At 39.5% G+C, this 16,838-nt stretch overlaps 1 protein-coding gene across 1 annotated transcript; it reads right to left on the bottom strand.

Moving 5' to 3' along the window:
* Positions 1-15,506: 15,506 nt before the first annotated feature.
* Positions 15,507-16,445, bottom strand: LOC125081314 (putative olfactory receptor 9A1). Its single transcript, XM_047695858.1, has one exon. The coding sequence runs from the start codon at positions 16,443-16,445 to the stop codon at positions 15,507-15,509; it is 939 nt and encodes a 312-aa protein (XP_047551814.1).
* Positions 16,446-16,838: the final 393 nt, after the last annotated feature.

The raw sequence follows: 16,838 nt of genomic DNA, 5'->3' as shown, positions 1-16,838 counted from the left end.
TTAGTCCTGTGTCTTGCCCTTTATGAAATCTAGAGAACAAAGGAGAGCTTACATGCTTCTAATTTCAAAGGACTGAAGCTATTCCCAAGTCGAGGAAGTATTATCTCTGCTCTTGGGTTCCATATCATGACAAATGGGCTCATCTTCTAGTATTCTCTGTACAAGGTTGATGTGAAATGTTTTATGAAGAAAATACATATTAGAATAAATATACATATGCAAAAAGGTGAGCATTAGTCACCAACAACCCCCCCCCCATATGCACCCTCGTCTTTCAACTCACTGGTCTTTCTGCCTCTAACTCTGCTCTGACCTGCCACCCTGTCCACTTCCCTGACTACAATGAGCTCATTTATAACACCAATGCTTCCCTCCTGAATGCCCTAAACCATATTCTCTGCCCCTTATGTCCATGTCCTACAGAATCCTGACAATCCCACCCAGATAGGGTAACTTCTTCCCTTCATCTCCACTGAATGTGCGCTCTATTTGCCTTATGTTCACTTGAAGTTCTCACTTCAGTTATCTTAATCATTACTTCAGTCTGTTGTTAGAGCCAGCTTGCAGAGAGGTGGGGTCTACCTGGGAAACTGTCATAAGATAAGAGCTATACTGAGACAAACTATTGAGTCTTTCTCTGTATTCTGGGGAGCTGGCTCCCTGGAATAGAGTATTCTACTTTGTTTCTCCTTATTCTTATCACGAAAGACATCTCTATCTCTCATTTCAATGACTGTGCCTCCTCCTCATAGGAAGAACCTCATTCGTTTCCAGTTGGTAACCCCTAGTTCTGAGATCATTCCTTTTGTCACCAGAAGACAGCAGGGAGTAGAGGTCCAGAGCAGTGAAAAGGAGGCTGGAATTTTCATCCCCATCTCCCACCTGTCCTATACAATCTCCACCCTGGCACCAGGAGACAAGAAACCAGGAAACATTCTCTGCCATCCTCATGTCTCAAATCTCTAGTTTCAGTGAAGAAATAAGACCTCAAAATGGGCAGCCTATCTCTATTTCCAACCAGCTATGGTCTGCATCCCATAGAAGAGAAGCTTGGAAAAGTCCCCAATTATCTGCTATCTATGTCCTCCCATTTTCTCCAGAGTCCTGACAAAAAGGAAAAGTGTCAAAGTGTCAAAGACACCAAAATGAATCACACTGATCTGCTTAGTATATCTGGGCTCCTTCCCTCACCACATGCAGGTCTTTGCTCAGAAGTCTCCAACCATGGGTCTTCCCCAGTCACCCTCTCTAAAATAGTACAAGTATGTCTTCACATTCTATCCTCTTAGAGGCAGAATTTTCTTCTTATTGGTTCTCATCAATAGCTGAAATTGAAGTTCCGTGGTCTTTCTTATTCACTGTCACATCTCCAGTGCCTAGAACAGAGTCTGACACAGGGTAAGCCCATATGTATTCTTTCAGTATTTATTCAATACATTTCTCCAAACAAGTCAGTGAATGAGTAAAGAGTATCCATCCTGACCTGCTTTTCCTCCTATTACAAAATAGAACCTTCTCTTCACTGTTCACTAAGGCATTGTCTGGTCAATCTGTGGGCTCTCCTCCTAGAGATCCCCTGCAAAATGGCAAGCTTACATAAACAAGGAATAAGGACAAATGAGAGAGCAGGGTCTTAGGTCATGGCAGAGAGCTATGTCTACCACCAGCACTGAGAAGAGCTAAATCTGCTCTCTGCTGTGGAGGGAGGATTTCATTTGGGTTCCTCCATTGCACAGCTCTCCTAGCCCACCCTGCACACTCTACTGAAGATGTCTTCATTTTAGACAGCAGTGAAGCCTAGAACTTCCCATCCCGATCTTCTCTTACTCTCTCCTTCATAGGTGGGAGCCCTGGCACTCACCTCCAAAAAAAGAGCCTGAGCTGGAATGTCTATGGCTGTCCAGGGATCAGCCCTGGCTACTCCTGCCTGACTAGTACAGAGCACACTCTGTGGCCCAGAGCATGCTGATGCTGTCCTTGCTCTCAGTGCAAGAGAAAACAGTCTTCATACAATTTCTCAGAGAAAAGTCCAGTAGTAATAATGCTGTGGAAGTCCAGTTGTCTCCCTCTGTCTCTCCCCCTCCTTCTTTTCTTCTCCTGTCTGTCCCTATGGGAGTTATTCACTGAGAAACTAAATTTGTCAAGTTCAGAGAAACCCTAGGGATGTAGTCAAGGAAAAGCCAGAGAAAGTTTCACCTTTCCCTCCTGAGACTAATCAAGTTTTAGAACATGGTGAAGTTTTATGTCATGGGCAAACTTGAAGTCTCCTCGTCAGGGGTTTCTCAATGCCCAGGCTGCCTTCGACCCAGTCGCCAAGTCCTGATGATCACCAAACAGTCCGTGCTGTAAGCAGCCAGCCCCTCTGCTCTCTCCTGTGCCTCTGTTTCCAATTAACCCTGCAAGAGCCCTAGCAACCCATAAGCAGAAGACACCACAAATGGCTCCAAGACACTTACCAAAAATCAAAAACCCAGTGGCCAACAGGGGTGCCTGGGTGGCTCAGTCAGTTAAGCATCTGCCTTCAGCTCAGGTGATGATCTCAGGGTCCTGGGATCAAGCCCCAAGTTGGCCTCCCTGCTCAGCTAGGAGCCTGCCTCTCCTTCTGCCCCTCCGCCTGCTGGTGCTCCCTCCCCGCAATCCCCAGCCCTGTGCTGCTCCCCACTGGTGCTCTCTTGCACATTCTCCCACTCTCAAATAAATCACTAAAATCTTTAACAAAACAAAACAAAACAAAAAAATCCAGAGGCCAACAAATAGTCTCTGTCAAAAGTTTTTCATCTCAAAGCCCTAAGAATCCCATATTATTCAGATGATTTCTGCACTCCCTCTCTACAAGATACTCTGCTATCATAGTTATGGGAACTCATAAACAATGAATCTTGGAAAAATTAAATTAAATTTTAAAAAAGAGAGAGAGACATAGGATCTGCCCTGCAAACCAGTCTCAGGTTCTGCTAATGCCACAACCCGTTCCCATCTCTGCAACATGCATGCATTCCAGCTGTGGCTCTTCAGCCACATTTTCCCTTCTAGGTCTTCAAATGCTACCAGGGCACCTTCCCGAGCTACTTGAAGTGAGAGGTAAGGGCTTAGGAACCAACACAGAGAACTGACAGAAAAAGTAGTGTATAAAAGTGAGGATGGCTGGGGTGCTGAATAAAATAGCAAAGTAACATTGAAATATGTATGTTTACATTAATAAAACACTTTCCATTTATCATAAAGTTAGCACAACTCAAGGTAAAAATAAAATTTTATACAGGGATATAAAATGGATGCAAATGTCTCTCTCACCAATGCCTGATTTTCCTGATCTATCTCCTAGAGTAAACAGTACTATTAGTTTCTGTTGTGTCCGTACAGGAATTTTCTATGCATATACAAGTTTATCTATATATGGTCTTTATTTGCTATTTTAGTAAGTCTATTGTCCTGCTACTTTGTTATATGCATGTGTGGGCATACATTAAGCCTTTGCATATTAGCAATAATATACTCTCACATTTTAAGTGGCTGACTCTTCCAGTTCTTCACCAGTAAAGAAAAAAGCTGCTACTATAAAAATCTTCACATGTAATCCTGTACATTTGTACAGCTATAACTTCCTAAATTACTATATTAAATTTAATAGCTGTTATCAAATCATCCTCCAAAAAAATCTATCAGTCAAAATCTCTTGAAATGAGGCCCAGGGGTACCTGGGTGACTCAGTCAGTTGAGCGTCCCACTATTGGTTTTGGCTCAAGTCATGATCTCAGGGTCATGAGATAGAGCCCCATGTTGGGCTCTATGTTCAGTAGGGAGTCTACTTGAGATTCTCTCCCTCTGCTCCCCACCTGGGCATACTCTCTCTCTCTTTCTCGAATACTCTTTCTCTCTCTCTCTCAAATAAATAAATTTTAAGAAAATTGAGGCTCACTGAAATTTTCACTTCAGTGTTAACCCTGTGCAGGTCCCAGAAATGCACTGACATATCAGGAGTCAGTAATTACACTGTGAAATAAAGGCCCATCACAGAGGCTGTTCACTCCCATGGAGAGTGCACTGATAGCTGCCCATGACACCTCCGTCCCACTATGTGCCTGTTAGCTTCTGAGCGGCTGTGTGGCTCATGTACGGACTGTTGGGGAACAGTGAAGGAAGGTCACTGGCAAATGAGGAAATCCGAGGAGAGGACTCTTTCCCTCAAAACCCTTACAGCCCAACCAGTTTCTCTACTTGGGTTACTCTAAGATATCCTCCCAGTGTTGTTTAAAGCCACAGTAGCTCAGTAGCCATGGGAAAAAATGAAAACTAGTAAAACCCATTGGAAAAAATGTTGTCAGTTTAAAAATTTTTTTGTGTATAGTTGACACATCATGTTACATTAACTTTAGGTGTACTGATTCAACTTCTCTACTCATCATGCTGTGCTCACCACAAGTGAAACTTCAGAATAAGTATACACTTCCCCTCCGCTGTAGCAATTACACTCCCAGGTATGCACCCAAGAAAAATGACATGTGTCCTCAAAAAGACTCCCATTAGAATGTTCACAGTGGTTTCATTCATTATAGAAACTGATACAAAACAAAAGTCCATCAATAAGAGAATAATAGTTCTTTCTTGATTTTTTTTAATCTATAAAAGGAAAAATTAGAAAAGAAGTAAATGTCCATTCTTAGTGGAAGTTGAATAAACATTAGACAACTACTTATGAAATATTATTCAGTCTGTAGCTTTCACATTAGTGCCTATCATATAGTAGGTATTTATTAAAAGAATACATTATGAAAATGAAGAGTAAGGAAAAACTTATGGTTTGTTGTGATAATGTTAAAACAATGTGTAATTTTGTATATATGATTGCAGTGATGAAAGGGAAGAATACATGGGTCCCTGGTCTCTAAATAAACTCAAAATTCAAAATAAAAATTAAAACAGAGAATGATACAGTCATTCATCCCTATTCAGATTCTGTATTTATAAATTCATCTGTTTGCAAAATTTTATTTGTAACTTCAAAATCATTATCAGCAGCACTTGCAAGGTCATTTGTTTTAAGCTCTAAATGTTATATCTATAGTTCTAAAATCTAGAACTTTCCAAGTTTAATTCTTTTTAATGAGAATAAAGTCTTGTCTCTTCCAGCTGTTGTGGTAGGTGGGTGAAATGTCGACAGCGTGAACAAGTGCCCTGGCTGGACGGTGGACAGAGGGAGTTTCCAGGATGTGGGAATTTCTGTTTTTTAAAACTGAGACAGACCTTGGCAAAGTGAGATAAGTAGCACCCTACCTGTGAAACAGATATTTCCTTGGCGACTCAGAAAATACAAGGGACTCTCAGTGCCCAATTGCTGTGTATGCCAACTTTTAACCACTGCTCCCATTTTAACCCCTAAACCTTCCCCTCACCTTCAATGGTAGCTGATGCTTCCATGTGCTGAAGCTTTTAACAGTTCTGTTGAGTAAATGCAATTACTGGGTTGTTTGGGTTTTTTGGGGGATCTTTTTTTGTTTTTCTGTTTTTTCATTTTTCCCTTAGCAGAAATTTCATTTGCATTGCATCATCTTATTATTATCTTGGAGACTCTGCTTTCCCACATCAAAAATAAATTGTGAAATATCATCTGTTGTACCATTTTCACCATTCTCTTTGTCCTTGTTATTTAACTCCTTTTGTATTCTTTTTTTTTTTAAAGATTTTATTTATTTATTTGACAGAGAGATCACAAGTAGGCAGAGAGGCAGGCAGAGAGAGAGGAGGAAGCAGGTTCCCTGCTGAGCAGAGAGCCCGATGTGGGGCTCGATCCCAGGACCCTGAGACCATGACCTGAGCCGAAGGCAGAGGTTAACCCACTGAGCCACCCAGGCACCCTCCTTTTGTATTCTTATAGTGCCTCTTAGTATGGCTGGGGGAGCAAGTGGAAATTAATGATCAGTTGATCATAAATAGAAAGTCAGGCTGCTTATTTCTTCTTGTCCCTGGAACTCAACTGTAGCATGTTAGGGGAAGAGACAGCTGTCTGCTTGTCAGGAATCTTGATCCTCCCTGATGCTTTATCCGTATCTTTTGGCCCATCTCAGGGCCCATAAGAGTTACTAGGGCAATCATATAGAGTGAATGCACTCCATTCTTGACCAGAAGGAGAACGAATTAGTTTTGGTGAGGAGGGAAGGGGAAGGGCTAAAGAAAGGGCATATTTAAGAGAGATGCTTTCTCTGGGGCACCTGGGTGGCTCAGTTGCTTGAGCATCCAACTCTTGATTTTAGCTCAGGTCATGATCTCAGGGTTGTGCCCGGCGTTGGGCTCTGCACTCAGCAGAGATGCTTGAGATTCTCTCTCTCTGCCCCTCCCCTTACTCGCTCCCTCCCTCTCTCTGAAATAAGTAAATAAATCTTTCTTAAAAAGAGAGAGAGGTGCCTTCTCTGAGCTCTCTCTTACACTTAGGGAATCATAGGGAGGACTGTTGTATAAATAGTTCAGGTCACAGAGCCTTGAAAAACATCCTGTTTCCTTGGTCTAGATGGCAAAAAGGTCGGGATTAGAAAAATAGAAAAAGGAATAGTTATGAATGGGCCCTAAATAGCACAAGGAAGCAAGCTAGATCACTTGTGACGTCAATGCCACAGACATTAATTGGAGAAGTAATTGGAGAAGAAGCATCCCTCACAATCTGTAACACAGACCTACCGTACAGGGCTACAGTCGGATCAGCTGGTGTTGCGCTGGAGGTGGAGAGATGGGTTACACTGAGGTGTGTGAACACACTTGCATGAATGCGTACACGAGTATATCACAGAAACACGAGTTATGGATGTCCATGTCTAGTTAACATATTGTTTAATCCTTAATTAAGGGTCTTCTCCAAATGCCACTGGACACTAGGTAGAAAGCTCTCCGTCTTTGAGCAACTGTGGGTGTTTTAAGTCATCTTTAAAATAGGAAAAACATTTTTCTCCACCTGAAAAGTTTCTTTGCACTGACTCACAAGGGACTAATTATTTCCTCTCTTGAAAACTTTGTAAGGAAGCAATTATCTCCTTGCTAGATGGCATTTACCTTCACTCAGCTCCTAGTAATATATCAGGGCACACAATCACTCAGAATTTTCTCTTCGGAGACTCTCTGCTGTAACTCCAACCTCTTAATAATGCCCCTCCTCCCATCACAAATCAAGCACAAAAACATCTTTTTTTTTCTTACTCTCCCCTTCTGAAGTGATGAAGTTGTTGACTTCTGAGTTTCAGGAACTTGGTTTAGGATAAAGTAACTACCCCATCCTTAGCAGCATCACACAGGACCAACTCTGTCTTGGGTTTCATTATATCAAAAACTAATGTTTGCTAATTAAATTTAAATTAGAAAATCAATTATTTATAAAATAAAATTTATCAGGGCATTATTAGGCAGGTAATTTCCTAATCTTAAGGATGAAGGATCCTCTAAAGGATATTTAATGAAGTATTTGCCATTAATTTCTGAAAGCCTTTTTCCTTGGTCACTATTCTTTCAGATCCCATTTTGGGAGATAGAGTCTGAGAGTTAGAACCTCGGGAATCTTAACCTGAGTTTTGTATTAACTTGTTAGGTAAGCTATACCAAATCATTCGGCTTCCATAATCTCATGAATAAGAAGAAAGGGTGTCTTGAAAATTGGGAGAACATCTGTCCTGTTGAGACTTGACCCTTAGATTCTCCGGTCCTCTTACACTAGCTCTTGATTTGTCGGGGACCATGGGTGTATGTAACGTACCATGAGAAACTCCGGAACAGGGTTTGTGATGAGGCATCTAGCAGATGGCACATGGAGTCCTTAGGTTAGTTTTACGGTGTATCTTGAAATCCAAAGATCTGAGTTGATTTTTCAGTTCTTTATCTGACTGACTGACGGTGAGCACAGTGCAGAGACTAATTATGTGATCTATTCACTCTCCTCTGCAAAAGTCACCTAAAATGGCTTTCAGGGGGTTAGTCCTGTGGATCACCATGTTTCCCATATTCATTCATCTGCATCCTGATTAGTAAAGATATCTACTATGTTCCTGGTACTGAGATGACACTTTTATGTTGAGTAAGGACATTCTCCCATGTAACAAGAATAGCATTATCACACATGAGAAAACTAACATTACTCCAGTAATATAAAATGTATAGTCCATATTAAAATTTTCCAAAATTTTCCCCAAATACATTTATAGCTTTTTTAAAAAATCAAAGATCTGTCAAGGTTCATGCATTGTCTTTGGTTATTTTGTGTTTTCTTTTAATCGATCACATTTCCTCTGATCATTTCTAGCTTTTCATTTTAGGGTTTTTGGCTGTTTTCATTCTCTTCTCAGTGTCACTTATTAAATTTTCACAAAATATAGTCCTCCTTAAGGACCCTGTAATATGGCCCTTGCTTGAGATTATTTTTTTTTGTTATAAAATACTTTATTTCCTAGATTAAGTAAGTTATATAAAAGGAGCCAATTATTTGGGAAATACAAATTCTCAAAGTTCCCTTAAGACAAAAATGATAACTAGAATAGCCCTTATAACTATAATTAAAGACCTTTCGAAAACAAAACAAAACAAACAAAAACAATAGCAACAACAAATAACCTCAAGGGATTGTTGACTTCACCTATGAAGTATTTACTAAAAAAATACCTAAAATGATATAATTTCTGGACTAAATTTTCCAGTTGAAAGTGTAGAAGTACTCCCATTTCATTCTTTTTTTAAATTTTTTTATTTTTTTTAATTTTCAGCATAACAGTATTCCTTGCTTGAGATTATTTTGACTGTTTTTTCAATTTACTGAATTTACTTAACATTTTTTCACACCTGTTTCCCTGCACACTTGTATTCTGAGGGGTTTTTTTAAGTTTTCTGATTTCCAGTGTTGTTTCATATTTGTAAAAGAGTCTTAGTTATGGTTAATTCATGTGGAGATTTATTTTACAAAAGCAACTTTGCCAATTAGAGTACAGTGATTATATATAGCTCTTTTGTCTTTAGCCTTTCAGTTTTTAGGCAAAATACTGTTTTCCAAAATTGCACAGGACTTGCTGAGAACTATGCTGATATCCAAAGTTTCTTAGGTCCTTTTCGACCAACCTTTCCAGTGAGCCCGTATTATACATTCATAACACAGTAAGTTCTTTTGTCTGTATCTTATCCTGGGATTCCCCCAAACTCCTGGTTGATTTTTTTTTTCAATTTGTATACTTTAAGCTTCAATTTTTATATTGCAAAGTCCTATGAGTTTAGCAAATACATAATGTATCCACCATTATAGTGACAAACAGATTAGTTCCATTGCCCCAAAACACCCTGTACTTCCCTAGTCAAACATTGTCCCCTTACTTATCCTAAAGAGATAGGTATCCACTTACCTGTTTTCCATCTCTATTAGTTTATTGTTTTTGTTTTTGTTTTTTTATTGCAAAATATCATTAGAATTGAATCATACAGTGTGTAGCCTTTTGTTCTGGCCTCTTTCACTTGGCAAAATGCATTTGAGATTTTTTTCATGTAATTATGTGAGTTATTAGCTCATCTCTTTTTATTGCTGAATAGTATTCATATTCTATGTATAGACTGTAGTTTCTTCACCCATTCACCTACTGAAGAATATTTTGGATATTTCCAATTATGAATAAAGTTTCTATAAACATTTGCATGCCTGTTTTTATATGGTAGTAAATTTTACATTCATTTCAGAAGCACAGTTTCTGGGCTGTATGCTAAGTCTATATTTAACTTTATAAGAAATTGCCAAGCTGCCTTCCAAAGTGGTTATAATATTCTGCATTCCAAGCAGAAATGAAAAACATTTCTGATGATCTATAGCCTTTCCAGGATGTGATAATGTCAGTTTTTATAATTTGAGCTATTCTAGTAGGTATATAGTGGTATCCAATTGCTGTGGGGTTTTTTAAGATTTTATTTATATATTTGAGAGAGACAGCAAGAAAGAGCATGAGTAGGGGCGAGGGAGAGGAAGAAGCAGACTCCCCACTGAGCAAGGAGCCTGATGTGGGGCTCCATCCCAGGACCCTGAGATCATGACCCAAGCCAAAGGCAAAGGCTCAACCAGAACCAAAGGCAGAGACTCAAGCAACCAAGCCATCCAGGCATTGCCTGACTGTTGTTTTAATTTACATTTACCTAATAACAAATGTTAGCATTCTACATCTTTTTATTTGATATGTTTTTAAGTCTAGCTTAATCTACAGATTCTCCCTACAGCTCATTAATTTTCTTCTAGTTTATTTGTTGAATAATCAGGTTTTCTTACCGTAGTTTCCCACCATCTACATTATGATTCCATCCACATGGCACAGTTAAACATGTCTTTCTGGTCTTTCTGTTCTCTGCATATCTTTCTGTAACTTAGTAGGTGGTCACAGTGCCTTGATCAGACTTGGGTCTGATAAATAATGAATGTAATCTTTTGAAGGTGGCTGCTTTTTAAATACCATTATGAACTCATGGATTTAAATATATTTGATGGATTTCTAATGGTTACAACTATTATATATTTTTGAAGTATTCCTTCTCTCATCCTTGGCCAGTATAAGTCTCCTCCAGTCAGCTCCTGACACCTTTTAACATAACCCTAGTAATCTCTTCTATCCAGTATGTTAAGATATTCCAAGCTCATCTTATAGATTTCTTGCCCCAGACCAGGAAGGAGCTCTTTCTCCAAGAAGTCCTCGTTACTCATATTGGGAAACAGTATTTCAAAACCATAATCTCAGCATATGGACATATAAAACTGTGCCTATTTATATAAAATGAGTCTACCTTGATATGTACAATTTAAATTCAAGACCCTGGAGGCTTTACCTAACCTTTTCTATATTATTTTTTAGAACTAGAATATTGCATAATTATTCATCGCCTTTATCTTACTTACATTACACATACAACAGTCCTAGAATGATTCTGCTAATACTTTCTCCACCAGTATGATTACTGAAAACTGTTCAAAAAAAAAAAAAAAAAAACTTTGAGGGAAACCTCAAAGTTGATTAAGTGTCTGCCTTCAGCTCAGTTGATTAAGTATCTGCCTTCAGCTTAGGTCATGATCCTAGGGTCCTGAGATCAAGTCCCACATTGGGCTCTTTGCTCAGCAGGGAGCCTGCTTCTCCCTCTGCCTGCTTCTCCCCGCACTTGTGTTCTCTCTCTCTCTCTCTCTGAGAAATAAATAAACAAATAATCTTAAAAAAGAACTTTGGGGGTGCCTGGGTGGCTCGGTGGGTTAAGCCTCTGCCTTCGGCTCAGGTCATGATCTCAGGGTCTTGGGAATGAGCCCCGCATTGGGCTCTCTGCTCAATGGGGAGCCTGCTTCCCCCTCTCTCTGTGCCTGCCTCTCTGCCTACTTGTGATCGATCTCTCTCTCTCTCTCTCTCTCTCTGTCAAACAAGTAAATAAAATCTTAAAAAAAAAACTTTGCATATGCTCTTCCCATTTCTTATTTTATTTTTTTTTAAGATTTTATTTATTTATTTGACAGGCAGAGATCATAAGTAGGCAGAGAGGCAGGCAGGGGGATGGGGGAAGCAGGCTCCCCTCTGACCAGAGAGCCCAACGTGGGACTCGATCCCAGAACCCTGGGATCATGACCTGAGCCGAAAGCAGAGGCTTTAACCCACTGAGCCACCCAGGCGCCCCCCATTTCTTATTTTAAAAATAGTTGTACTATATCTACATTGTCAGAGTCTGTAGCTGTGACTATTAAGTCCTTTGAATGGAAAGGGACTCTTAAAGCAATATATATAAATATAAATTACAGAAAAAAATTAAATTTGACAACAGCAAAATTAACACTTTTGCATGACAGAAGATTTCAGTTAAAAAAGTGAAAAGATAAAACCCAGATTGACAAAAGGTATTTCCAACATACCTATCAGATAATAAAAGATGGATATCTACAATATTTAGATGATCTCTACATCCCTACAAAAGTAGCCAAGGTCTCTGGATAAGAAATGTGAAGCTCTGTTGCTGCACCCCAATTATTCCCCCATTTGCTCTACTCAGCTCTAAGGAAACCTTACAGACTGTCCAGACTTACAGAAGATTATTCTGCTAAAATATCTCCCCTGCTACAGAGAGATATTTGTAGAAACAAGCAACTGGTTTTGGCAATTAGAAACAGGATGATTTCTTTTATTTTTGACTCAGTAAGGCAGAGTATGAAGTAGAATTCATAACCATGTAAAGACTAGCTGACAGAACCTCACTCCCAACACTATTCCTTAGTCCCCCTCTTGCTGCCACCTCACCAGAAATGTAGTTGAGAAGGAAAATAGAATGCCTTGTGTCAGGATTAAACAACGTGAGGAATGTGGAGAGAAGTAATCAGGATCTACCTCTTTTCTGCCCTCCCTGCACTCCTGCCTCAGCCCAGGAGCACAGTAAGGTCAGCTCACCCTCATCAGTTCAGGTCCTAGAACTCAGCCCATTGCCCTCCCACATTTGGGGCTGGCATGATAATGGGAGACATGCCACATAAGAAAATGCCTCTTTCCAAGACCCTCCCTCCTCACCCTGAGAAAGTCCACCAATTAGAGACATTCCTGGATTAACACACATCTGGCCCTGAGGTTGGGAAGGAGGCAAGGTAGTGGAATGAGTTTGTTTTCACAACTGCCAGTCGAGAAGACCTACAGGGAGGTAGTGTCCCTGTTGGAACTGGGGGGTATGAACCTCAAGAAAAGATTGGAGGCTGAGCTGGATGTGGGGTCACTCACAGAAGAAATAAAGGGTGCCTTAGTGAGTGAGAAAATCATGAAATCACAGAACAACATATGGGAAGATGACTCAGCACCTAGAAACAATCACAGAGGTCAACTGCCAGAGAATGAATTATACTCTTCCTTGCTTTTCCCATTGAAAGAGCTGAGTGTTCTACACTTATGAAAGAAATTGAAGTGGACACAAAGAAATGGAAAAACATTCCATGCTCACAGATTAGAAGAACAAATACTGTTAAAATGTCTATACTACCCAGAGCAATCTATACATTTGAAGCAATCCTTATCAAAATACCACCAGCATTTTTTCAGAGCTAGAAAAAACAATCCTAAAGCTTGTATAGAACCACAAAAGACCCTGAATAGCTAACACAATCCTGAAAAAGAAAAACGAAGGTGGAGGTATCATAATTCTGGACTTTAAGCTATTATAAAGCTATTACAAAGCTGTAATCATCAAGACAGTATGCTACTGGCACAAAAACAGACACTTAGATCAATGGAACAGAAAAGAAAACCTAGAAATGGACCCTCAGCTTTACAGTCAACTAATCTTTGACAAAGCAGAAAAGAATATCCAATGGAAAAAAGACAGTCTCTTCAACAAGTGGTATTGGGAAAACAGGACAGTAACACACAGAAGAATAAAACAGGACCACTTTCTTACACCATACACAAAAACAAATTCAAAATGGATGAAAGACCTAAATGTGGGATAGAAAACCATCAAAATCCTAGAGGAGAACACAGGCAGCAACCTTTTTGACCTCAGCCATTGCTTCTTACTAGACATATTGCCAGAGGCAAGGGAAACAAAAGCAAAAATGAACTACTGGATCTTCATCAATATAAAAAGCTTCTGCATAGCAAAGGAAAAAATCAACAAAACTAAAAGCAGCCTACAAAATGGGAGAAGATACTTGCAAGTGACATATGTGATAAAGGGTACTATCCAAAATCTATGAAGAACTTATCAAACTCAACACCCAAAAAAATAAATAATCCAGTTAAGATATGGGCAGAAGACATGAACAGATATTTTTTCAAAAAAGACATCCAGATGGCTAACAAGATGCTCAACATCATTCATCATCAGTGAAATACAAATACAGGGAAATACAAATCAAAACCATAATAAGATACCACCTCACACCTGTCAGAGTGGCTAAAATTAACAACACAGGAAACAACAGATGTTGGCGAGGATGTGGAGAAAAAGGAACACATTGGCACTGTTGGTGGGAATGCAAATTGGTACAGCCACTGTTGAAAACAGTACGGAGGGGTGCCTGGGTGGCTCAGTAGGTTAAGCCTCTGCCTTCGGCTCAGGTCATGATCCCAGGGTCCTGGAATCGAGCTCCGCATAGGGCTCTCTGCTCTGCAGGGGGCCTCTTCCTCCTCTCTCTCTCTCTCTCTCTCTCTTTGCCTGCCTCTCTGCCTACTTGTGATCTCTGTCAAATAATTAAATAAATAAAATCTTTAAAAAAAAAGAGAGAGAGAACAGTATGGAGATTCCTCAGGAGGTTAAAAATAGAATTACCCTATGATCCAGCAATTGCATTACTAGGTATTTACCCAGATGATACAAAAATACTGATTTGAAGAGGCACATGTACCCCAATGTTTATAGCAGCATTATCAAAATAGCCAAACTATGGAAGGAACCCAAATGTCCACTGACTGATGAACGAATAAAGAAGATTTGGTGTATATATATGTTTCATGTGGATTCTGCCACATCTTTTGAAGAGGTTAAAAATGTCATGGTGTGCACAAGAAGCAGGCAAAGGAGTTCTGAGGGAGCTAATGCAGGGAGGTAGAACAAACCATCTGGTCTACTCTTGGCCAGGAACTCTGAGAGAGACACAGGAGCTAGGGGGCCTCGAGGAAGGTATATATACAGATATATATATATATATATATATATATATATATATATATATGGAAGGAATACACATATGAGCACATATACATATAATGGAATATTACTTAGCTATCAAAAAGAATGAAATCTTACCATTTGCACTGATGTGGATGGAGCTAGAGTATATTATGCTAAACAAAGTAGTTAGCTACAGAAAGACAAAGACCATACGATTTCACTCATATGTGGAATTTAAGGAATAAAACAGATGAACATAAGGTACGGAGGCAAAAAAGAGAGAGGGAAGCAAACCATAAGAGATTCTTAACTATAGAGAACAAACGGAGGGTTGACGGAGGGAGGTGGGCAGGGGATGAGCTAAATGGGTGATGGGCATTAAGGAAGGCACTTGTGATGAGCACTGGGTGTTGTATGTAAGTGATGAATCACTAAATTCTACCCCTGAAACCAATATTATAATGTATGTTAACTAATTAGAATTTAAATAAAAATTTGAAACAAAGAAATAAATAAAAATAAAACAATTAGAAACCATAGATTTTAAAATAGACTATAAAAATAAAGATTGCATAGAATGCCAAAAAAAAGAGATGAGTGTTCTAAAAAAGAAAAAAATAACATATTTTATATATTTTTATTTGTTAAATTTATATCGTAAGATGTATTATAACTACAGAAGAGTGTATAAACAAATATATCTGATTGAAAAATAATAATGAGATTCCCATGCAAGAATCATCTGATTATAAATTAGAGCACAATCAGTGTCTTAAAATTTCCTTGTATATTACAAACCACTTGGTGTGGAAAATGATCATTTCAGATTGCATTATTGCTTTCAGATTACTCCAGTTCATGATGATGAGTCCATGATTGTCCTTAGGACATAGCTACCCCCTGAGGAGTTGCCAGCAGCGTTTCATGATGTCTTGAAAGGCCTTTATAAATCTGTCATTCCAGAGGGTGAAGATGAATGGGTTCAGAAAAGGGGTCACCACTAAAACCATCAGTGATGCTACCCTGTTGTACTCAGCTGCCTGTGTTTGCTTGGGTTTCACATACAGGAACAAGCAGGTGCCATAGCCAATCACAACAAAGGTGAAGTGGGATGCACAGGTAGAGAAAGCTTTCCTTCGGCCAGAGGCTGAAGGGATCTTGAGAATGGTGGAGATGATGTAGGGGTAGGAGATGATTGTAGGGATCAAAGCACCATTGATAACAAAAACAGCCATTAAAAAAAGAATAAACTGTGTGAAATGGCTGTCATCACAGGATAGTTTGAGCAGTTGCCCTCGGTCACATAAAAAATGGTCTAACACATTTGATTTGAGGAAGGTAAGCTGAAATGTGGCACAGACAGGCCAGATATGAAATAGGAACCCAAACACCCATGACACAATGACCACCCAGGTGCAGGTGTGGCTGTTCATAATGATGTTGTACCTCAGGGGGTTACAGACAGCCACATAACGGTCCACAGGCATTGCTCCCATTAATATAAATTCTGATGTGCCCAAAGAAAGGTACAAGTATAATTGTGCACTACCTGCTGTCAAAGATATTGCCTGCATCCCAGGAAGCAGTAACCCCCAGAGCATCAAGGGGACAGCAACTGATGTGATCAGGATCTCTAGGACAGAGAGGTAGCCAAGGAAGAAATACATGGGGGACTGCAGACGTTTATCAACACTGACAATCACAATGATGAGCATGTTCCCCATGACTGTCACTGAGTAGAAGAGGAAGAACGTAGCAAATAAGGTATGGCGTAATTCTGGGGAGCCAGGGAAGCCTAAGAGATAGAATTCACTAGAGTGATTCCCCAACATTTAGTTCTGAGCAGTTGTTCCTTGTGAAATCTAAAGGGTATAAAAGAGATCACAGTGCTTCTGATCCAAAATAAAAACAGACTCAGGCAGAGAAAATATTCCCCTCCTGTTCACAGACTCCAGAACATGACTAGGAAGGGTTCAGTTTCTATTGTACCCTTTACATGATCACTGCTAATCTTTTTTTTTTAAGATTTTATTTATTTATTTATTTATTATTTCTTTTCAGCGTAACAGTATTCATTGTTTTTAGAATAATCATGATATATGAAGAAAATTAAATCTAGCCAAGAATATGAGCCCAGCTACTAATGGCATATAGGCACATAGGCAAGACAGCTAGCACCCTGCCCAGTGTACCACCTGCATCTCTCAGTCCACAGGTCTTCCAGC

Source organism: Lutra lutra, chromosome 11 (genome assembly GCF_902655055.1).
Source record: "Lutra lutra chromosome 11, mLutLut1.2, whole genome shotgun sequence".
NCBI classification, from domain to species: Eukaryota; Metazoa; Chordata; class Mammalia; order Carnivora; family Mustelidae; genus Lutra; species Lutra lutra.
The sequence above is the reverse complement of the archived record's forward strand: the minus strand, read 5'-3'. Positions and strand labels throughout refer to the sequence as shown.

Excerpts from the sequence above, each read along its gene's own strand:
- LOC125081314 (XM_047695858.1), bottom strand. The coding sequence starts at position 16,445 with ATGTTGGGGAATCACTCTAGTGAATTCTATCTCTTAGGCTTCCCTGGC.